This window comes from Panulirus ornatus, chromosome 35 (genome assembly GCF_036320965.1).
Source record: "Panulirus ornatus isolate Po-2019 chromosome 35, ASM3632096v1, whole genome shotgun sequence".
Taxonomy (NCBI): Eukaryota; Metazoa; Arthropoda; class Malacostraca; order Decapoda; family Palinuridae; genus Panulirus; species Panulirus ornatus.
In genome coordinates, this window is record NC_092258.1 from 2,706,776 (window position 1) to 2,731,564 (window position 24,789).

Below are 24,789 nucleotides of genomic sequence, written 5' to 3' on the forward strand. Positions count from 1 at the left end.
TGTTTCAGAGCATTAAATATTATTGAGTGATACTAATTAAGGCAGTTACACTGGGGTTTATGTGTGTTACGGAAAAATGTGAGGTTGATTAATGTTAAGAATGGGTAAAACACATGTATGTTATCAACTGAGCCAATGAAAATATCACATAACCTTACCCAAGTATCAAAGCATGTTACAGAAACACATGTACAAACATTGAATTGGTGTGCAGCTGGTGATTTTGTGACTTCGGTTTGTTGTCTTTTGACATTCAGCAGCATTTCTCTGATTTTCAGATGGTTTGGACTTGTTAATCCCAGCTAGATTGAGCAACAGCTTGAAAATATCAGTTGTGTTATAACAATCATTCATTTTCATTTAATAAGAAAAATAAGTTAAATTTCTGCTGTTAGGGAAGGTAAGATGAGGTTTTCATAGGTTCTTTTAACTTTCTTTAAGTGTTTTGCTTACGTTCATATTGATAGAACTTACTTTTCTTTAGTATTTAAAGCTAACACCACTAGGACCATATTTATATCTCAAAATTAAATGGAATACTCAGAATTATGCTCTGCAACTTTTATAGTTTTTTAAACTACACTTCCAATGCGGAATGAGCTCACTCGATTTTCAAAGGTTCTTTTGATACGTAGCCTGAGTTCATATTTCACCCCTCTTCCATCCAATGATGATAAAGCAGTAGTTGATAGGTTGTTTGTTTACAAAAAGTGTAGTTTATCAATCTCACTATAAAGTATGGTGTATGGTAGTTACTTATGGAATGGTTGGATGTCTGTTGAGAATGCATTAAGACTGGATAAGTGATATTAACATAAGACTGGATGAGTGATATTAACATTACTGTAGTGGTGAGGGCTATAAAAATCAGGGAAAATGTGAGGTTGTCATGGCAAATTATATTAAACACATATAAACATCATGAGATTCAACAAAACCCCTCACCTAACTTCCCCATTTGCCAGAGTTTATCTTATTATTGATGTTGCAGTATTGGAAAAATTATTTGTGTTTTGGTCAAGTTTACAGTTAGTTATCTTACAGTTTTGGTGCTGTGTGTGTTTGCTTCCTCGCAATTGGGTCTCAGCGAATGCCACAACTTCTACTGAACTTTCTACACCATGTGGCAGGAGGAAGAAAATGACAATGTCATTGGTATATTTCAACTGTAACATTGAATATCAAGGTAAATATCCCTTGGTGTGGAGGGTTAGGTGAGAATTTTATAGGTTCTTGTGATTTCTTAAAATGTTTCACATAGTTATATTAAACCATTCACTATAGTTGGTTCATATACGTTCCTTATTTTTCTGTTCATTCTGGCTTGGATGTATACTGTCAAAATTCTTAGATTTGCTGCTTCTGTCACATGGTGAAAGAAACAACCAGCATTGCTTTTAGAGGCATTTCATGTATTGTTACCAGATGCTACAGCCTAAACTTTTATCATGCGTAGTCATTCTATCTGGAGGTGTCAAGGAGGACTTCTTATTTTATAAAGGTTTTATGTAAGAATGTTCTTTGTTAATAATTTATGTATTTATTAAGGGGATTACAGGAGAAAACTGATTTTTATTTGGGGAAAGTTTACCATATTTTTTGGAAAAATGAAGCTTAATGCAGATTTAGTAAGAGACTGGGAAATGTTAGCATTTGTCAACTTCTAAAATCCATCCTTAAGGGCACATATCCTAAGTTGTCAAGTCATAGCCACACTTAATCCACTTATACAGTGATACATGATTTTCTGTATTGTGGCATTTGAAATGATATGTAATGATTCATTTTATGGATGTATCTTTATGAGATCAGACTTATTGAGTTTTGTGGAAAATACAAATGTACTCCTGTATAGAAAGAGTCAGATCTGTGGATTCTTAGCCACTAAATGGTAATATGATGATACTGCATTTCTCATGAGGATGTTAAAACTTGAACAGTCATCCTAGAGATGAAGTAAACTTAGAGTATCATAACATTCCAAGCTCAGTAGTCATGGTTTGGTGATTGGTGTTGCTGTTTTCTGTAGTGCAGGGGCTAGAGACCATTGGTTGAAGAGGTAATATTTTTATTCAATATTTATGTGATTGTGATAAAAAGTGTGCTGGCAGCTATTTTAGTTAAAGCTACCCAAACATAATAGGAGATTACCTAAACACATTTTAAAGTAATTAGCTTCTTCTGTTATTATGTTTACTTTTGATAAGATAAGCATTCAGTAATTTATTTGTTTTAGAAAAGTTTACAGTTTTTTAAACAGGAATCTATCCTTCCATTAAGTGAAAAAAGAACACTCTACTCTTGTACTCTTTCATATCTTGTTTTCTGTTAGATTGATGTATATTGTTTTCAATAGGGTACCATTAACAAGATTTATAAGCTCCAGAACGATTGCATATTCCATTTGTTCATGTATCTGCACAGCTATCTTGATGTTTGACTTGGGTAAAGTTTTTCTTAAATCTGCTCCCCATGCTTTGTATGGAATTTTTCAAAATTGCATGAGTACTAGTGAAACACATCTACAAATGTTTAGTTGGCTAGCTCCTTTTTTCAGCTGTTTTCTCTCTTGCACAAATAATCAAGTGCACTCAAACGTTGATGACTCAACACCGTTTATCCACATCCTTCAGTTCTGCGCCTTCTTCTCTCACTCGATCTGCAACTCGTCCTAACACAGCTTCTTCAATAAACTCAGACTTGGACAGGATATCTCGGTGGGATAGATGAAATCTAGTTAAGTTGAATGTCTCCAAGACCAGTTTCTACCCATCTATCTGTTGAGAACTCCTCAAAGCTTTTGTTTATTCTTTGATGATTCTATAATTCCTCCTCTTGACTCAGTGAACGCACTTGGTAGTACTTTAACGTCCACTCTTTCTTGGATACCCCACATGGTAGTCCTGTAACATCCACTCTTTCTTGGAGACCCCACATGGTAGCCCTGTAAAATCCATTCTTTCTTGGAGACCCCACATCATAGGAATAGCTAAGTATACCTGAGAGAACCTGGGTGTCCTATTTAGATGTCGAAACATCTTTTCTTCTGGACATTTGGTCCACTTATACAAACGATTGATTTTTACTTGTACGGAGTACTGCTTATTAATCTGGAGTGGTTTTAGCTCTGCATCCTTATTTGACTGAGTTGAGTCAAAAGCAATCCAACTCTTAAACTGTCCCAGGCTAACTTTAGAACTTGACCCTCTTGCTCTACACCACAATGTTGGTTCACTTTCCCTCTTCTGTAAGTATTACTTTAGTTTTTGCTACCAAGAGCTGTCTGCTTTTGTGCCTCTACCACTAGCAAGACCATGCAATACTTGGCAAGCTGCTGTGTTACATGATTACTGTATGGCTGTTGGCATCTCAAGGGTGGGCCATTTTCATAACTATTTCTTTCCCTACACCTTGAGGGTTTGGAACTCTCCACTATCTCGTTTCATACCCGAAAACTAGAACCTGGCTCATTTAAAAGACAGGATTTTTACTTTCTCCAAAATTGTAAAAGAAAATTCCCTTGTTGCTACTTTTTTCCTTTCATAATCCTCTATATATTTCAGTTAAGGTGCAGTCTTGATGTGGACTTTCATTTGTGACTGGAGCCTCCAAAATAAATGGACATACCACATTTAGGGGTAAAATTGTGTTAACCCCACCACATATGTCTGCTTTCAGATATTCATAGGACTCTGCCTGTGTTAGAGAAATGGCTTTTCAGGTTTCAGAACCTACATCTTATTCCCTTTACCATTATACAGGGGATAGTTACTGCCCTTATCTATTGAATATCTCCAGAGTAAAAATTATTTGCAAAAGATTAGTGCTTTATACATTGAGAATATGTCACTTCATACAAAGTATGAACAGAATCCTGCTTTGATGAGGTGATTATACATATTTAGTATAGCAACTAGAAGCAGATTCTTTATGTTTAGTGAGAAAGGGAGCACAAAGCAAATGAAATATCATTGATAGTAATGTTATATGGGTTTGGTATGTTATGTTGCAGTATCATGTAATTGTGAGTAGATACAAGACAGAGGTTGTTTTCTGTATTTTTATTCATATTTTTCAGATCTTAGAATGTATGAAGAGGAAAATGCACCTTAAGGGATGGTGTCCTGGTGTGGTACTGTTGCGGGCCATCACAACACTAGTGATTTGGGGTCCTTTTGCTGGAGTTCTGCAGGGTGTAAAGGCTGTTGTTGCCTACAGCACCCAACGTGAAACAGCAGCTTATGCTGAGGCATTTTCGAAAAAAGAATTAGAATCTTTCCCTGATCTATGGCGGGAGATATTCCTTTGGGCATTTTTCTCCATATTATTTATCCACATTGTATCAGCCATCATTGCATTTTTGATGCTCAGACGACATAAATATGGAAGGTAAGGAAATTCAGTAGAAATATTGATTGATATGAGGACAGTGTGTGGTGTGAGGTGGTTTGATCGAATAAGTAACGTAAGGGTAAGAGAGATGTGTGGAAATAAAAAGAGCGTGGTCGAGAGAGCAGAAGAGGGTGTTTTGAAATGGTTTGGGCACATGGAGAGAATGAGTGAGGAAAGATTGACCAAGAGGATATATGTGTCGGAGGTGGAGGGAACGAGGAGAAGTGGGAGACCAAATTGGAGGTGGAAAGATGGAGTGAAAAAGATTTTGTGTGATCGGGGCCTGAACATGCAGGAGGGTGAAAGGAGGGCAAGGAATAGAGTGAATTGGATCGATGTGGTATACCAGGGTTGACGTGCTGTCAGTGGATTGAATCAGGGCATGTGAAGCGTCTGGGGTAAACCATGGAAAGCTGTGTAGGTATGTATATTTGCGTGTGTGGACGTATGTATATACATGTGTATGGGGGTGGGTTGGGCCATTTCTTTCGTCTGTTTCCTTGCGCTACCTCACAAACGCAGGAGACAGCGACAAAAAAAAGAAAAAAATTAAAATTATTTAGCTGCAGGAATATTGTAAACTTCTTACCAGTGCTGTAATATGACATAGTTGTCAGTTTTATTAGATCAACAGTTTATATATTACAAATTAGTTAATATCATTCACCAAAGGGAGCATTAGTATGGGGAGATTAAAGGACTGCTGTATCTGTTCTTAGTGTTTCTCTGGTGTAAGTCACATTGCATGTGGATAACCCAACATTTTCATACTCCTTTTTCACTTCTATCACATCACCTAACAGATGTCACGTTGCATCTCCTTGAAGTGGTTATGCCAACACTTTCAGATGCCTTTTCCATTACCATAGAGAAGTAGTGTTAAGAGATTGCTTTCTTTACATTCATTGCATCTTTGGCCTCAGTCATCCTACAGTCCCACATAGCATTTTGCCATTTGTTTTTAGAACCTTTTATTTCCTATTATTCTTTGATACACTGCTCCTCTCTCTCTTGATTTCCTTTCTTCTTCTGCTTCTCTTCTTGCTTTCTCAGTGTGTTTATTTACTAAGGCAGTCAATTTTTATAGACATTCACTTCGTTTTGATGCAAGCTGGTGTGATGATTTCACTTTTTTTGAAGTTTGATTAACATCCATTCATCCATCTTCACAAAGATTTTTCCTTAGATATTACACGGAATCTCAGTCTTCAGAAGTTTTTTTAATGTAACTTACAAGTTAGGGAACCAGTTCAATATTAAGAAGACTAAATTTGTCTGCATGGAACTTAGAATCTCTATCTTATAGATTTTTGGCCAACATCAAACACAGTGTGTTCCATTCCTAGCAGTCTGTCACTTTCATTCATGTAGGTGTAACCAGCATTGAGGTGTTACTGCAATATCTCTTCCTCGCCATGGTTTGAGTTATATTTGACTAGTGATAAGCTATCATTGGTCTATGAGGGTATGATTGATATCAAAAACCATGGCCAAGATATTACTTATTTAGCTTATTACTTTTAATTTTCATTATAGATTTATATATATTTTTTTTTTTTTTTTTTTTTTTTCCAAAAGAAGGAACAGAGAAGAGGGCCAGGTGAGGATATTCCCTCAAAGACCCAGTCCTCTGTTCTTAATGCTACCTTGCTATCGCGGGAAATGGCGAATAGTATGAAAGAAAGAAAAGATTTATATTTGTGTCGTATCTGTGTTAAGTGTCTTCATTTTTTATCTCAGTTTTTAATTTTCATCTTAGTTTTTTCATATTTGAAAAAATTTGTTGTCAGGTTGCCATTTTCTTTTCTAATATGTTTCACCGTATATACATATAGACTGTTTGAATGGAGTTAGTCTGTGACGAACATATTTGTGGATAACATTGAATTGTAGAAAGAGACTACATGAACATTTGTGATTGAAGCTTAGGCTTCCCTTTTAGTTATAAGGCTATCTGTCTTTTTATTTCACACATCTCTAGCAAATGATAGTTTTGTTGAAGAGAACAGCCTTTCATTCTTTTAACTGTTTCAACTGGAATGACTTGCATGCAATGCTCTTTCACCCTTTTATCTCAGACTAGCCTTTGATGGTGTGGAGACTGATGAGCTGGAATGTCAGTAGAAATGACATTAGCTGGTCATGCCACCATTAAAGGTTGATGAATCATTAGGAAATCGTGGCTTTTGATTGGCTTGAGGAAGTGAAGACTCACAGTCCTTTTGCATGACACACTGAGACAGTGTAGAAACAAATCTTCTTAAGCGAAACAGCATTGCTGCATTTGGTGTAAGTTGTGTGTATAGAATGATCCCTACACACATTAGTTACCTGCACATTTTCTACTTATCTTGGAGTCCTAGCACCAAAACTCAGTACACTTGCAGAGGATTTGTGAGTTTCTTAACAATGAAATGAAAATTTAATGCCTTCAATGTGCAAATAAATAGAAACTAAAATACTGCTCTTATCCACAGGTTTTCAGCAGCGTGTATATTACTAATTGGTATGTGCACTACCTTTGTCATGTGTGCAGCCACCAGTGCTGCTGTTGGATTTGTCTTATACCAAGCCAAAATTCCTTTACAACCAATTCATGCTATGATATGTGGAATATCACAGACTGCTCTTTTTATCCTCTTCTCATTTTCAAGGGTTATGCCTACTCTGTAAGTAGTAAGTCACTTATTTAATATTCTTTTTGCAGGGTGTTAGAGAATAAAACTAAGTGACACCTTTTTCTTATAGTCTTTGAGAGTGTTTGAGAATAATATTAAAAATTTAATGTGAAGAAAAGTGTAGTAAGTGATGAATAAGAAAAAAATTAGGAATATGTAATGAAAACCAGTTTATAGTAGTTATTATTGAATTATGATTCTCTTTTTTATTTTGAATAACATTTTTTGACTTATGGACTATAGATGGACTATAGTTTTGAAACTGAAATAAAGATGTATAAAATTTTTACAACAGGTAACCTTTAAGATAAAGTACTAAATAATTGGAGGGGTAGGGATGGAGAGGCTTGTAAAACAAAAATTCTGTTTCATCCATATAAAGATTTTTTTGTTACGTGAAAGCTGTCATAAACAGTGCAGTGTATCTGCTGCTCCTCATGGCCTTGTAAAAATGCCAAAAGAAATGTCTTTTTAAGTAGTTACCAAATAGATTATATTCCGAGTGAACTAATGCTTGGGAATCCATCCACTGAAGTCACCATGGTTAATTTCAAGAAACAGATGGAATATTGACTGGCAAATAAACCCACCTAATATTTTTGTACCATTCTTTCACTCCATTGTTACAGTTTCATAAATGTAGTCCTTATGAGGACATCATGATTTTATTTCTTTAGAAGTCCTCAGTTTTTTATTGATGTATAATCCTAGATGTTTTTGATGTTTTAATTCAAGTTAAAAAAAGTGTTAGGCATTTGGTGATGAAATGATGGTATGGATACATAGAGCTGGACATTTTTGTTTTAGGCATAATATATATTTTCTCAAATTTCTAGTAGTCAGAACTATGCTTTTTGATTTCTTTTAGAACATGATCCAGTTTGATGAATTGTGGTTTGAATTTTCTGTTATATGCTCTAAGTCAGTTGATCTCCCAGTTTTTAGTTTTGTTATATCATTTCTGTTCATCTGCACTGGTAATGATTTGACAAAGATGTGACTTGACCTAGTCTTGAGTGACATGAGGGTCAGGCCTGAAGCCAGGTCATGCAGGAAAATATTGGTTTTTGTTTGATCATTGCTGGTTGGTCTGTTACATTCAAGTCTTCAACTAGGCTATTCATTCAAAGTAGAAAGGTTGCCTCCTTGTAGACTGAAAGATACCGTAAAACTTACCAGTAAAGCTTAAGTTAGATTTGCATTTTTGTCCTTAATTTAGTTATTTTAATATTCCTTGTGCAGTTTTTTCTAATTTTGTGGTTTGATTTTTTGTGATGTATATGAAGAAATATGCTTGTCATGAGACACTGATAGGAAGTAATTACTACAGTACTTGAATACAGTACATGTCGTTCATTATTACATTGTTATTCATATGCATACAATGTATAGCAAGTCACTGTATGTGCCGATTCTCCTATCACTATCATTTACATACTTGAATTGCCGTTTCTGGTGTTAGTGAGTTAGTGCCAGGAACAGATTCATTTCTTAAAAACATTTCAGAATTCTTTACAATTATGAGTGTGCCTTGCCAATAGGTTTTAAGGTTCCGTTGACCACAGACCATACCGGTAAATATCTTTGCTCTGTACATTATCAGCTCATTTGAAATTATTTGATTTTCCATGTTATTATCATAACGTTGATATGATTAACTTCTAGAGGAATATTTGTAAAGGTCTTTTGCTTCAAGATGAAGTATGATAAAATGTCTAAACTATATGTAATATTTTCAAGAGCATAGAATGGCTAATTAATGATGAAGTCATTTGGAGAATGATTTTTGAAATGCCAGTACAATTTTTGATTTGAAAACTTTGTTAATGATTAAATTCCATGTGAAGATGGTCTTAGTACATATATTTTTGTAATTTGGATGAATATTTAAAACTTGTCTATCAATTACATGTACATTGTCCTATCTTTGTTAATGGTTTGGGAAACTCTTTAGTCCCAATAACTCTGGTTTCAGATTGATGTTTAAACTGATTGAAATGAACATGCTTTATTAAAGAAACATTCAAATCTGAAATTTTGTTATATAGGAACTTTGATGAGTTATGATTCCTATCTTTGGCAAAAGGCATTCACTGTAGATTTCATACGAGTTATTGAACCAACCACCAACCATGATGAAAGTAGTGCTTATTTCAAAGCATGAAACCATCATGAGCACCCTATTATATGTGAGTATCTCAATCTGCAGACTCCATGATTGTATACAATTAATTAGCAGTTAATTCCTGTGGCTTAGCAATATTTATACTTTAATATTTTAATACCACTACAGCATTTATCACATCAATCTCACTGTTATTACTGTAGCCCTTCAGAAAGCAAATCTTTGACTTTTTGTTTTTCCAGAGCTCATCTTATGACCTTGTAAGTTATTTCTGTATTCACATCAACCTAATCCCAAAAATGATAATCCTAACCATATTTACAGTTTTCTGCCAGTCCATTTTTTTCTCTGTAATTGGCTTTTGACAAGATTTCAGCCAGTTACCTCATCAAAACTGGAAGGCTGGACATGTTGATGGTAATACAAAAGAAATAAGGTTGCGAATTACCGTATCTGCTCATGGTATGTGTTAGTTGCCAAAAGGGTTGTTACAATACCTTGCTTGGTTCTGTCCATGCTTCTGCATCACTACTGGAATTTAGAACATGCTATCTACAGTGTGTGAGATATGGAGTCATTCAGTCAAGACTTAGGCAAACAATTTGAATATAAGCCTATCCATGAATCGCATAGTAATCTATTGAGTCATGAGAAGCTTCATCATTCATATCGCTCTTACTATTATTGTCGTAAATGTTGCATGGATTTTGCTATATTGACGAAAGTGTCAGCTACATATTGTATGCCAATTTCACATGCAATAGTTGTCCTGAGTGTTATCACTGGTTGAACCAAGTCAGAATTCTTAGTTATATCCAGTAGGTAATCATGATTCTCTTGAGATATTGGAGATTTAAGGGGCTTAAATGACATATAATCTATATAGTGGCTATCTTTATTCTCATTACTGCTATGTAGTCTTTCAGGTGATCATCAATTTTCTCATTACCTGTACTATTAGATATGACCATGTTACTTAGGATGAGAATTTTTAGCACCCTCATGATAGGATTGATCTGAATCTCTTTTACCACCCTTCATAAACTTATTTAGTAACATTACAGGATGAAATTAGCTAGAATTAGATGGAAAATATAAAAAGCACATGGAAGATAAAGTTTCTTTTCCATTGGAGTGGGAAGCATTGGCATATTTTGTTGGGGTCAAAAATCAGAAGGGACTTTAGATTCCTCATAATGTGCCTTTACATTTACTCCTGCTTACTTGTTTGTTGTGCTCTTATCAAGAAACTTAAATGTCTCTTTTATTTAGGGAACATGCATTTTGATGGCCAATGCTGGAAAAATTTTCTCATTCTTATCCATCCAAGTGCTGTCCTTTTCTCACTTTTACTGTCTCTAAAGGTCTTTGAATTTCTCCTTAATTCCACTTCTTAAAGCATTTAGAATCCAACCAATATGTTTTCATTAGGTAAGATCCAATGGTGATATCCTTTCTTACATTTTTGATATCTAGCATTCCTCTCTGGAAGATTTTGAAGTATCCTATTGAGCTTTGATTCTCAAGCTTCTCTGATGTATCCTTTCCCATGATTATTAACAGATCAACTTATCTCTTCTTAGTCAGCAGAGGTGTTCCTCAAGGTACTATTCTATCTTCATTCTTCATTTTATCAACAAAGGTTTTTCATGTGATTACTAGTAACTCTTGACTCTTTTTATTTCAAGTCTACTTCTTTAAGTCAGTCCATGTCTGACATAATCCTAACTTTTTTTTTAATTCAAAGTTAGATCAGAATTTCCAGAGGGACAGATACAACTTAGTGAAGTGTGTTCCTTCTATATGCCAGTTCCTTCCTATCTTTTCTTAAAACTCCTCATGATTTTATTATGTCCTGTAACTGCTCAGTGTTATGCCACCTAGTGCAATTTTCATACTTGATATCACGGTAATATCTAATATGTCTTGGAAACCCCACATTACACCGACACTTTCACTGAGTCAGCCTATAAGAAAATGGGAATGTTGTTCAGATGCTGAAGATTCTTCTCTAACAAACATTTATTCCAAGTATGCCTAGGACTGATTCATCTTTGTATGGAGTACTGCTTTCATGTCTGGGGAGGCTTTAGCTCCACATTTTTTACTCAACAGAGTTGATTTTAAAACAATTCAGTTTACCAACTCTCCCAATCTGTCAACAAAATTGGACCCATTTTCCCAGTACTACATTGTTGTTTCTCTCTCTCGTTTTGGGAAATGATTGCTTCTTGGAGTTGGCTGCTTGCATGCCTCAGCCATTACCAAAGATACCTATTACTCGACTGGCTATTCCATCTTTTAGTTGCTATTTATAGTTCTTGGCAGCCTGAAGATGAGTCACTGTTTTTGTTTTATTGTTCCACTTACTGCTAATGTTTAGAACTGCCATTTCATATCACTAACCTGTCTCTTTTTAAAAGGAAAATTTTTCACTTTCTTGAATAATTAGAGACTTCTCTGTTTTCTTTCTTTTGTCACTTCTTACATTAAAGGTCTAATTTAGATGAGGACTTTTATGCATGATGAACATTTTTCTTAAAAATGTACATAAGTTGTTGATTGAGATTAAAGTTACTAAATAGTCCTTTTACTATTGAAGTGATAATGCAAAGCAGGATTTTTTACAAATTGTATTACCATAGATATAGTCCAAACTGTCAACTGTTGCAGGATAGTCATTTTAGGAATTTATTTCATGTTTTACCATATGTAATGGCAGTATAACTTAATTGTTGTGAAAAATGCATTTCTGCCTACATAACTGGCATCCAGCTGGTCATTTAAACCGATGTCTTGTATAACTAACATCATATTGCTCAGTGCAAAGGTTATTTAGTCTGGAGTGATTGGAATTTATTAAAATTACAGCCAAGGTCCTTTTAGTCTTATTTCTTTAAACTTATAGATAACTGTATTTCATCATTGGACTGGTATGACTCAGTTCGGGTCAGACTCTGAATTCTTTTAGACATGTATTCAGTCAAACTTTGTCAGTTATGATATAGAGTATAGGCTTTGCCAAGATGTGTTGTATGGCTCCATACCTCCTCCTGCATGGAACTCTGCTGCATCTGTTTCATTAATTTAAGATTGTTATATGATCAGTTCGTGAGAGCAGTAGCATGAAAGGGTAGGAAGGCATTGGATAGCCAGAGTAATGAACGTTTGGTTATTAACAGTTGCTTTTGGGGAGGGCAGAAATTTGTTGCCATTATATTTTGTATTACCATTTGAATGTGAAGTCTTTTTTGCCAACTTCTAGGGTGGAGTCAGTTGCAGCTTCCGTAGAAAAGAAGAGATACTTACTCTTGAGGTTTGTTATTCTTATTTCTCCTAGGGAGGATGTTTAACTATTTTGTTGTCTCCCATTTTTCCAAATGAAATTGTACTTGCCCTCAGTTTGCAGAACCATTCAATTACTTGTAAGAATTCAAATATCCTGTAACACATCTGATGATACATCCCTCATGATTACCCTGTTCATTTGAATCTCTTTATATCTGCTAAACATTCTGTTTCCTATGCCACAGTTTCCACAGTCAGTACTCATATTAATTTACTTTGACTTCCAAAACTTGTAAAACCAAAATACTTTCTCATTTCTCCATAGCTTGACTTTCACTCTATGTAATTCTTGTAGTCGAAGCATATACACTTGCATTTTTTCATTTTATTATTGGTTAAACCTAACATGAACTTCTCATTACTGTTTTCTTTTATCCTTGATGTCCAGCTCTTGAATGTTCAGTCTACTATGTAGACACTAAAAAAGAATCCTTATGATTAAACCTTTATTGTCAGTGATTAGATTTTTAGATTAGATTTTATTGCTGACAGTGTTAGTTCCTGTTCTCTTGTGTTTATAACAAAATATTAGTTTGCTTAAAATTTTTATTTGTATAATGAATGGCTCTAGGTATTATATATCTAGTACCGTATTATAATTCTTTAACATAAAAGATTGCTATCCATGAGTGGGGAAAATATTTTGCTGTGATCTTTTACAAATTTAGGAACCATATCCATCTGATAAATCATGTTTGGAGCCCATACAATTATAGCTCATCTGTAAATATGAATTTTCATACTTTATATTAAAGTGATTTAGTTTAACATTATAATTCTAGGGAATTTGATCCTGAATTCTAGGGAATTTGATATCCTAGTCATGTTTCCATCTGGTTTCCATTCATAATTTATTCTAAATCACTTGGAATTTAACAGTCTCTTCTGTGTTCTTGAAGCATTTAATGAGGTGCCTCATTGAAACAGGATAAATGAAGTAAAGATTTTCTGAATATTTCCAACTTACCATAATGAGTCTGAAGAAATGAAACAAATGGTAGTTCTGATATCAAAAAGCAACTGTTCTTGTGTTTATTAACATCAGTTTATATGTCTTGAAGTAACAGATGGTGAGCACTTATGTTAGTATATTACATTCTGTCTTTTAGTGATGTCTTAGTGTCTTGGCAGTGGAATTCTAAATGTTTACTATATTTTCTTAGGCTGGATGACATGGTTAACACTGGTACTGTACCATTAGATGCATTACTTCCATCTTTTCTAAGAGAAGAATAATTATTTTATACGATCAGGTGTGTGATTAATCATGCTGGTGTGAGAAAAAGTTGATTGGATTGAAGGGCCATTAAGTGACTTCCTTAAACTTTCATACTATTGTTGTCAAAGTAATGTTTTATAGCTTTATGTAGATAACTAAAATTGTCTTTTATACCTTCTTTCTCAAACTTTCTTGTCACAACCTATTTCTCTATATGCATTATTTCATACAGTGAATTTACTTAGGTAATGCATGAGTATAGCATAGCAGTGGGTTTCCACATAGAAAGCATATTTACAGTAAATATATTTTTTTCTCATTGGAAAAAGATACTCATATGAGAGTTATAGATAACTGAATTTAACTGAGAATTCTTTGCTATTGACAGGTGCATGTGTATCCAGTATATTTCGATGTACAGAAAGCTAAAAGAGTTGTTGTACCCAAGTTTGATATTGAAATACATAATGTTAAGAGTACAAGTTATTTACATTTTTTGTAAAGGCTGAAAATATTTTCAAATGTTGAGCATTATGGAATAGGTTACAAATTATTAGGGGAAATTGCACCTTTGGAATATGAAGAACACTAATGTCTGTCTGTTGATGTATTTCATTGAAGTGATTACAGCGTCAGAGAGATTTGCAGAAGATGGTGGAAGTTGTTTAGATGCTGGTCAAACACTTGGTGAGGTTAGATTTTCATATCTTTGGAATGAGAAAACATTTAAACTTTTCATGTTTGATAACCAAGTTGTATGTATGAAACAATTATCTAGTTGGCATTGTCAGTTTTCTGTTTATTACAAAATTTGATTAGCACATTTAATTGGATTTCAACTTGTAAAGAAGTTTTTAACATCTGATTCTTGATAGTTTTTGTCAGTACTTGTCAGAATCCTACCTAGTTTACTAGTCTAGAACCTCATGAAGGTCGGTAGACCTCCAAGGCTAAGTGGTGAAAGGAAATTGTATAAATTAGTTGAAGTGCTTAAATAAAGAACAGTTAGTGAAAGAAAGGTAATGCAATATAATTATGTTTAACCAATTTATTCACTGTGGTTAATTTGATTATGTTACCCCATAATCCCTTTTATGAGGCTCCTGCAATTTCAAGGATGAACTACAGGCAATAGGAGGGACATGATAGACTCCTTTAGAATAAGAATCTCTCAGTGATATTGTACTCCTTTTCATCCATGGATAATGCAACCTTACTTATAGTGTAACTAGATAAAGGCGGGGTCACGCAATACCTTATTTGTCAATATGGTTATGAAAACAAGAAATGATAGATTTTGCAGCAACCTTTATTTAGGATTTTATTAATGTTATTTATGTTTTATCACAATAGACATTGATGCTGTAATATCATATGTACCTCACTTTAGCTCCACCGATAAACAAAAATATAGCCATCACCGTGATCATAGAGATACCAGCACAATATTTCTTGTGGAATGTATCCATAAGCAACATAGCAGGATTAGAGGTAGGGCAGTAGAGATTCATTTGGGTTGATACGTACACCCTATACAAAGGCAATGCTGGTAAGATGTACTGGTTTTACTGCATTAACAAACTTTGTCCGCAAAAAACATTTTCCGACCCCATATATTTTCAAAGGCAATACACGGCAAAGGTTTATTTTGGATACTAGCATGTGATGCTCTCAGGGTGAACTCATCATACATCTGGTCGCTGAGAGTAGTGTTTCTAAAGGTGTAAGCACTAGCAACCTGCTTCAGTGAGCCTCAGGCTGTCTTGAGGGAAGGATATTCTTTCTTTGCTCTTCCTCGTTACCATTTTGCTTTTGGGAATTTTGCTTCTAGGCTCTGTATATCTTCCACCTATGCTTCAGTATGGTTGGCTTTTGCCTTTCTTAGGAGGAGAAAGCCCACATTTTCACTGGAAGCAGGAAAATATTGATACACACAAGATTTCTAAGAGCATTGGGTGTTCAGAACACATGGCCAGGCAGCTGCTTCTTGCAACACCTCATCAGTGCCTCTTTTGTTTCAGGAGATCAAGACCTATGGGTCCAAGACTTGAACCTAGAATACTTTAGGGACCTAGCCAATTCCATGACCAGCCATTTTCAGATAATAATCAATGCCAAAGAAGTGATGACAAAGCCCTAAAATGTAAGTGTCATCACCTTTGAAAATGTTTAGGGAGGTGTATGAAGTTTTTTGCAGACACTTGAAGTTGAGTGTTCTGATTATTATTATTATTATCTGTGGTCCTTCGTCCTTAGTCAGTATGCATTATTATAATCAAGTTGTGTAACTTTTAGTGAAGAATTGCATACTTTTGAGAGAGACTGTAACTATCACAGACCTCTCAAGATCACTTTATATATATATATATATATATATATATATATATATATATATATATATATATATATATATATATTTTTTTTTTTTGCTTTGTCGCTGTCTCCCGCATTTGCGAGGTAGCGCAAGGAAACAGACGAAAGAAATGGCCCAACCCACCCCCATACACATGTATATACACACGTCGCCACACGCAAATACACATACCTACACAGCTTTCCATGGTTTACCCCAGACGCTTCACATGCCCTGATTCAATCCACTGACAGCACGTCAACCCCGGTATACCACATCGCTCCAATTCACTCTATTCCTTGCCCTCCTTTCACCCTCCTGCATGTTCAGGCCCCGATCACACAAAATCTTTTTCACTCCATCTTTCCACCTCCAATTTGGTCTCCCTCTTCTCCTCGTTCCCTCCACCTCCGACACATATATTCTCTTGGTCAATCTTTCCTAACTCATTCTCTCCATGTGCCCGAACCACTTCAAAACACCCTCTTCTGCTCTCTCAACCACGCTCTTTTTATTTCCACACATCTCTCTTACCCTTACGTTACTTACTCGATCAAACCACCTCACACCACACATTGTCCTCAAACATCTCATTTTTAGCACATCCATCCGCCTGCGCACAACTCTATCCATAGCCCACGCCTCGCAACCATACAACAATGTTGGAACCACTATTTCTTCAAACATACCCATTTTTGCTTTCCGAGATAATGTCCTCGACTTCCACACATTCTTCAAGGCTCCCAAAATTTTCGCCCCCTCCCCCACCCTATGATCCACTTCCGCTTCCATGGTTCCATCCGCTGCCAGATCCACTCCCAGATATCTAAAACACTTCACTTCCTCCAGTTTTTCTCCATTCAAACTCACCTCCCAATTGACTTGACTCTCAACCCTACTGTACCTAATAACCTTGCTCTTATTCACATTTACTCTTAACTTTCTTCTTTCACACACTTTACCAAACTCAGTCACCAGCTTTTGCAGTTTCTCACATGAATCAGCCACCAGCGCTGTATCATCAGCGAACAACAACTGACTCACTTCCCAAGCTCTCTCATCCCCAACAGACTTCATACTTGCCCCTCTTTCCAAAACTCTTGCATTCACCTCCCTAACCACCCCATCCATAAACAAATTAAACAACCATGGAGACATCACACACCCCTGCCGCAAACCTACATTCACTGAGAACCATTCACTGAGAATATATATTTATATAATGAGTCTTTTCATGCAGCTTACTTGTTAGTGACGAAGTCGTTAAAGCTCATTTACAGTAGTATGTCTTTTATAGACAGTTACTTACCAGCATAGCACCTTGAAAGATACTGGGAGATTTTTTTAACTTCATTCATGGATTTGTACGAATATCCTGAATGCGTTCAGTAATTAGATAACTCTTCACATATGAATGAGGTAAGTTATGTAATTAGTTATGAGTATGAGATTACCATCAGCAAGATTTTTTAAACCAGTGGATTTTGAAGTAACTTTATATGTTTAATTCCATGGATACTGTATTATGTTTGAAGAGGAGAATCTGTACCTGCTGTGTGGAGAAAGGTGTCTCCTAACTAGTGGATTTGAACTTGGTGAGGTTTCACTTTCATCATTAGACCACTTGTTTACAGTTTAGTGTTCTTTCTTATGCTGTACTTGACAGAATTGTTATGATGAATCAGTTGATTGTTTTGATAATTAGTTAAAGTTCTCAGGAATTTTAAGTGATAAGTGAAACATTTGAAAGGAATGCTGGATCTAACTTTTCTCCCATAAGGAGATGAGGATTCTTCAGATATTTTAAAAGTGCATAGCAAAGGTAGATTATCTCAATCTTTTTCTCAACTCTGTTGTAATGATGTTACTTTCATACTTTTAGAGGAGGAGCTTACTTTTCCTCTACTCTGAAAGATTCAGCAGTTTAATTAAGACTGGGAATCAGATCCTTTCAGTCCTTGCTTTTTTTCTTTGAAATATGAGTGTTTCCTCTCCATGGTCCTTTCTTTCCATCTGATATAGGTGACTTGTTCCATATGATATGAGATTATTTAGAGTGTGGGCTTTGATTGATTGAAAGGACTATTATTATATTTATGTATATCAATCAATTATGTTGCCATTTCATTAGAGTGTCAGTCCCACGAGTCCTTGAAATTAGAAGGTAATGTGAATCATTCATGTAGCTAAACAGCTGCAGCAGATTTGTGATGTTATGAGATACCCAGAAATGTGATGTGGAAAAAATTAACAGTTGTACCTGTTTCATTACTTCCTTGGAATCTCTTAGGCGAGGTAAGAATGCAAGTCACTCCGATTTTTTTAATTTTCTTTGTTTACATAAGTCTTTGGTCTGAGGAGCTTAAATTCCTAGTTTTATATTTATTCTTTACTATTTGGGACATTCACTTAGAATCTGAGGGATCTTACTCCTGTGATAATGCTGACATAATGTGCATTTTCAGTCAAGCAGCATTTTTATTGTATTGATTTACCTCAGGACAAAATGTTAGTATGATCTGCTTCCATGAAAAAAGCATATTTGTTTAGAAATTATCATGTATTATTTGTAATTATGCAGAACATGACAGTTAATAGCACAAAATATATATATGTAAAAACTAATTAATCCAAGCTCATGAAAATAAACCAACAGGACATGCTTCAGTTGAAAAGTACTGTATTATGTTTTAAAGCACTAGTTATAGACCTTGAATATTTTATTACTTAATAGAAGACCTGCATTTTTCAAAGAATTTTGTGTCTTCCAGTCGTTGCATTTTGTCAAACCACTCTGGTTATAGACCATTGAGTCTTTATTTCCTCTCAGGTAATGGAAAGAAGTCCAATTTTGCCCTTTTGAGGATTTATTTCAGCTGTTTTGTAGGCTAGTGGTAGATATAAAGTTAAGGACCAGTAATATGGCAGCCACTGATTCACTTTGGAGATGCTTGTGCTACCTGGGAGGTATTGAGAAAGATTATTTTGGATATGGATAGAGATATCAAGCTCCCATATGATGTACAGAATCATTTTGGTACTCATGGCTACCCAAAAAATAAAAAAAAAGCTATTTACTGACTTTTGTATATTTTTTTTTTTTTTTTTTATACTATTCGCCATTTCCCGCATTAGCAAGGTAGCATCAAGAACTGGGCCTTTGAGGGAATATCCTCACCTGGCTCCCTTCTCTGTTCCTTCTTTTGGAAAATTAAAAAAAAAAAGACGAGAGGGGAGGATTTCCAGCCCCCCACTCCCTCCCCTTTTAGTCGCCTTCTACGACATGCAGGGAATACGTGGAAAGTATTCTTTCTCCCTTATCCCCAGGGATATATATATATATATATATATATATATATATATATATATATATATATATTTCTTTCTTTTTCTTTTAAACTATTCGCCATTTCCCGCGTTAGCGAGGTAGCGTTTAAGAACAGAGGACTGGGCCTTTGTGGAATATCCTCACCTGGCCCCCCCTCTGTTCCTTCTTTTGGAAAATTAAAAAAAAAAACGAGTAATAATAGGGTAATATCAGTGCAGTTACAGTCATTTTTGTTTCCTTGTAAAGCTTATTCATTTGTTGCATCCTTTTCAGCTGGCAAAGAGAAGAAAAAATGTCATTGTTAATAGTGAAGTTCTTTTTAAGACTGAACTTCACCATTTTAAGAAACCATTATCATAGGTACTACTCCTTGGCCTCTGATCCTATATGTACCATAATGCTATTTAGCTATGTATTTTATTTGAAAGACAGTCAAGGATCATAGAGTTATAACAGTAACACTTGACCAGACTAGTGGAATCCTCTTTTGATAGTGTGCAGTTAAAACATGTGGCAGCTTACATGAAAGATTTTTGAAATTCCTTTTAAGAACACATTTTTAGAATAAAAGCTGGTATATAAAGAGTTTTACTTCTTACTTAAGAAATACACAGTACACAACAGCAGAAAAAAAATCAGATGACAGATTAACATGCTCAATTCATCTCAGTCAGGGAAATACAATGTCATGTAGATGGTAACTGATTTTGAGAGGAATTTTGGAAATTTTGTTTTGTACTGAGAGGCTGTGTGTTGCTTAAAGATGGAGAATGTAATAAAGTAATTGCAGAATCAAGAAATCATCCAAGTATTACACCAATACTTAGGCTCTGCTTCCTATTTTGACCTTAAACACTGTAGTTTTAACCTGTGTGTGCCTATGTCACAATATTTAGCTGGAAAGTATTTATGTAAGTGCTCTGACATCGATGTCAGAATTTTCTTTTTAAGGGGGGGAATGTGAACTAAACGGCAGGAATTTGCCTTCACTGGTACTTTACATTACTTCATTTGTGTAAATAGTATATTGTATCTATTGTAAGTAATGTTAAAGGTTTTATTTTGTGAATATAATGACAAATAACCAAAATTTATGTAGAAAGCAGTGGTTCAACTCTTTTATGCCATTGTGACAATAACATTCCTGTACTTTTTATGTAGATATATATGTAAATAATTTACTGATATTGTATACTTAACACCAGGCAGTAATGTTAAGTCAAACTGCCTCACTGGTCTGTGTTTAGATCAGATCCCAGTTTTGTGAAATGATTTCATGAAGTAAACCTTTTTGGAGCAGACCATTCAAGGACTTTATCAAGATGCTTTTGGAACTGTCATAATATTGTTTGGCTGATTATTTTGTCAGTTGTTTCCCAGGGTGAATTTTTATTTTTTTGAGTGACAAGTTTTTCAAGTATTGAATCTGAAATAGCATTATCTTGGTCACATAGCTTGAGATATGTTACTATTTGTTGCTGGAATGTTTGTAATGTCTCATCATTGATCACTTCAGGTTTGAGGTTTGAAGATAAAGAAAAAGAAGTTGTGGAAAATTTCCTGGATGTTAGAAAAATCTGGATTCTGATAAAGATTTTGGAACTAGAATATAGTTATTTATTCTTGAGGATTGTGCTTTAGCATCTCTTCTTTTTTTTGCAGGTAAATGTTGCTTCCACCTTGTTTTGTTGAAAAGTAATTACATTTTTTATGTCCCAAGGGAGGATGTAGATACTAGAAAGAATGTCGGCCTTTTAGTTATGTTTTATGACATAGGATTTCTCCTTATTTTGCAATACAGTGCCATTTGCTTTTTCTTGCTGATGATATCATTTTTGTCTGCTTTTACAACACTGTAGGTAACAGAAAGGTCATTTGTCCATGACTGCAGGAAAGATGCACCATAGTTTGGGATATTTCTGCTAAGAATGAATAATATTCTGTAATTACTCTTTTTTTATAGCTCTGTTGATATTAGTTTTTCTCTTCACTTTAGCCTCATAAAATTAGATAGATAATCTTCAGTTAAGAGGTAGTGTTTTCAAAATGTTATTTTATTGGTTATTTCTTTTCAGAAATGTATTCTCCCTGTGGTTATTTTTTGCTGTCTTGAAATTGTTAACCCTCTTCCCTGTATATTTTAACAGTTGTATCAATAGAAAGTAAGTTTAATGAACAGAGTTTTTCCTCACATGGATTATTCTGCTGGTATGACTAAAATTGTTCTTTTTCTTCTATCTTTTTCAGTCATCATAACGTAATTGTACAGGTTGGAAGACAGTGTGTATGTTAAACTCCTTTTCTAGAACTAGTGAATACATTTATGCAACTTGAGAACTGGTAGACAGTGTGACTGAGTTATCTAATTGAAGCTTCTAATTGTTGGCACATTCTCAAACCTGGCACAAATTGGCAAATGGGCCTCTGTAGTGTAGTGGTTAATGTTATAAACCATGATTTATGCACAGATCTGGGTTCAAACCCTGACTAGGGCAGTTTGCCAACAGTTGATTTAGCTGTTCATCCTGGCATAGGCTAAGGGTGTATGTATAAGTGCAGCATTAATGAAATGGCCATGGTTAGGGCATTCATTTGCCAGTGGTTGCATGTACTTGCCTGTGTGATCTCAGCTGACATAAAAAATGTCATACAAGCATGATAAACCATGGGGAAAAAAACTCTTACCTTTCAAATGAGGCTTTCCCCATTTCACACTCTCACTACTTTTGAGGCTAATTCCTTGAATTTCTTACCATCAATTTTTACCCTTTTTTGATTGAGAAAAACATTTCTTTAGTTATACATCTCATTTACTATATATATATATATATATATATATATATATATATATATATATATATATATATATATATATATGTATATATATATATATATATATGCTTCATTCACTTCTGTACTTGAATATTTACTTCTTTCACTGACCCCATTTTCTTAAATTCTGTTTCTCCAGATCATGTATTTTACTTATTATGAAGGACCAAAGATAAATTCTACCCTTGTGATACCTCACAAACATATATGTGATATATCTTATGATAATTACTGTCAGCCATTTTGTTTATCAGCATTAGTTTCGTGCATCATTTACAACGTCGGAATGATAGACAGTCTGCTTCTATTTTCTTGCATTATTTATTGAATATTAAACTGTTGCAATATGTAATGGCCGAAATATAAAGCATGTAATTTTTGTAATTTTCTATGTATATAGGTTGTAGATATTTATCAAATATGTACATCATTTGATGTAAATAAAGTGGTAATTGTAGCTGTGTTTGATTGATCTGATTTAATCATGTAAGATGTTGTCATGCATAAAAAGAATATTTATCTTAGTTATTGGTTAGAGCTAATATGTTTTCATGCTATCTCTCAATGTTGATGGGTATAGTTTTCTTAGGTCTCTTCAAACTTTGATTAACAGCTAAGCCAAGAGTATGGACCGATTACTTGTCCAAGTGAATATTTCATAATCAGTTTTGTCTGGCTGAAGAATGAAATAGGGGTCACATAGCTTTCCAGAATGAAAGTATATCTTCTTTGTACAGTGGCTTTCCTGAATTCCTTTGGACTAAGATTCATTATGAATACATCTGGTATTTACCATTAGAAAGCTTAGAGTACTATAGTGGTATTGTAAGGTTAGTTCTTGGAAATTATTTCTTTACTTTGTAAACACGAAGTTTTTAAACCGTGGCTAGTGCTCTGTACCAAACCATTCTGGCAGTGAAGTAGAGCATTGGTAATAAATCCTTACCAAATCAGTTAAAAAGTTTCCTGTGGAGCATTACTCTGTATTCCATAGCATCTGCAATTCTTATTGTTCTGCTGTTCATATCTGAAACTTTTTTTCCATCAATAGCTTTACTGTTTCACACAGCCAGATTAAGGAAGAGCTTGTTCTGTTTGACTAAGCTGAATTTGGCCCATCCAGCACTGAAAACAGATCAGTGAAAATGAAATCAGAACACTCTAACCACCACAAACATACACAGGTATTTGAATCTTGAATTTGACTTCTACTGTACCATGGTAGATATGTAGCAATAATGTCAAGATGCTCGACTAAAACGCACCTCAGGAAATCCATGTGTAAGCTTATGCTGTTATTACTGTAGATTTGGATTCCTTTGTCATGCCATTTAGTGAGAAAATTGGATGTAGGATTAAAGCAAGTTGAAATAATTGTTTTAATCAGGAAGATGAATCATTGCATGTCTTATTAATCACAAATGTCCTGTAATGAAAAGCCTTGCCTACAAGAACATTGGGTTAGCCTAGACCATAGATTAGTTTTTGCTGTCCACTCTTTTCCACTGTACACTGTTGGCAATGTTATCAGTAACATTGGCATGCATCCTTTGTTCCTTTCCATTAAGATAATCTCCTACCCATTCGAAGTGCTACTCAATAATTTAGCTTCTTATTCAGCCTTCCATGCAGCATAGTGTCAAATGCTTTCTGGCAGTCTAGATACAAACAATCCACCCAGCCTTCTCTTTTGTTTACAACAGAGCTCACCCTCTTGAAAAATAAGTGGTTGGTTACACACTTTCCCGAAATCATGTAGTCTCTTGCTTAGGTAATTTTTCCTGTGAAAGAATCATAAGGAACACTGGCACCTCTTCTCAAGCTTCCTTTCTAATAGATAGGCATGATATTTATCCTTTACCATTTCCTTGCACTTTGCCTTTTCCTTGCATCATCTTGAGCAATATTTCAAATGTTTTCTCAGGTTTATGTGCACACATCTGCATGTTGATTAATCATAACCATAATCTTTGTATGGGTTAGGACTGTTTAGTTTTCCGTTAGTCTTTTTTTTGACAACTTGGTACTTTCTGAAATCATCTTCCCATTCCATCTCATTGGTTTCAGCACTTCAGTGTCTTTTTCTATGAAAACACATGGACTTTTCTTTCAACCTCCCACTTATCCATAGATAATACTCAACAACTCTTCCTTTTCAGTCCTTTATCTCAAACTGACAATTTGCTCCCAATAAATGTATTGAAAAGTCTTGAATTTTCTCCTTTCCTGTCCATGATATTATTTTCAAAGTTTCTCTTTTCTTCTTTCTTATCCTGCTTTACTTGTTCATAATTCTCTTGTCTTACAAGGGCTGGCTGGCTGGATTAGCTACCTGTATCTTTTCCCCAGCACATCTTGAGGCTCCTGTGCTACTTGACATTTATTGAACCATACCTCCATACCTCCTCCCTAATCCTTCATTGTAAATGTGTTTATGTTTTCATGTGAATGTGGGGGCGGTGTATGTCATTACATGCAAAGGAAGTATTTACCAATGCATTACTAGTAAGTGAA

General features: G+C 34.8%; 1 protein-coding gene across 1 annotated transcript; it reads left to right on the top strand.

The window, feature by feature from the left end:
- The first annotated feature begins 1,607 nt into the window (after window positions 1-1,607).
- LOC139760203 (transmembrane protein 170B) lies at window positions 1,608-22,732 on the top strand. The gene is made up of 3 exons (XM_071683136.1): window positions 1,608-1,628; window positions 4,079-4,389; window positions 6,870-22,732. The coding sequence occupies exons 1-3, from the start codon at window positions 1,608-1,610 to the stop codon at window positions 7,063-7,065; spliced, it is 528 nt and encodes a 175-aa protein (XP_071539237.1). The 3' UTR covers window positions 7,066-22,732.
- The last annotated feature ends 2,057 nt before the right edge of the window (window positions 22,733-24,789 follow it).

Coding starts and splice junctions, on each gene's coding strand:
- LOC139760203 (XM_071683136.1), top strand. CDS start 1,608: ATGAAGCTTAATGCAGATTTA. Junction 1,629..4,078: donor TGAAGCTTAATGCAGATTTA/GTAAGAGACTGG, acceptor CATATTTTTCAG/ATCTTAGAATGTATGAAGAG. Junction 4,390..6,869: donor AGACGACATAAATATGGAAG/GTAAGGAAATTC, acceptor TCTTATCCACAG/GTTTTCAGCAGCGTGTATAT.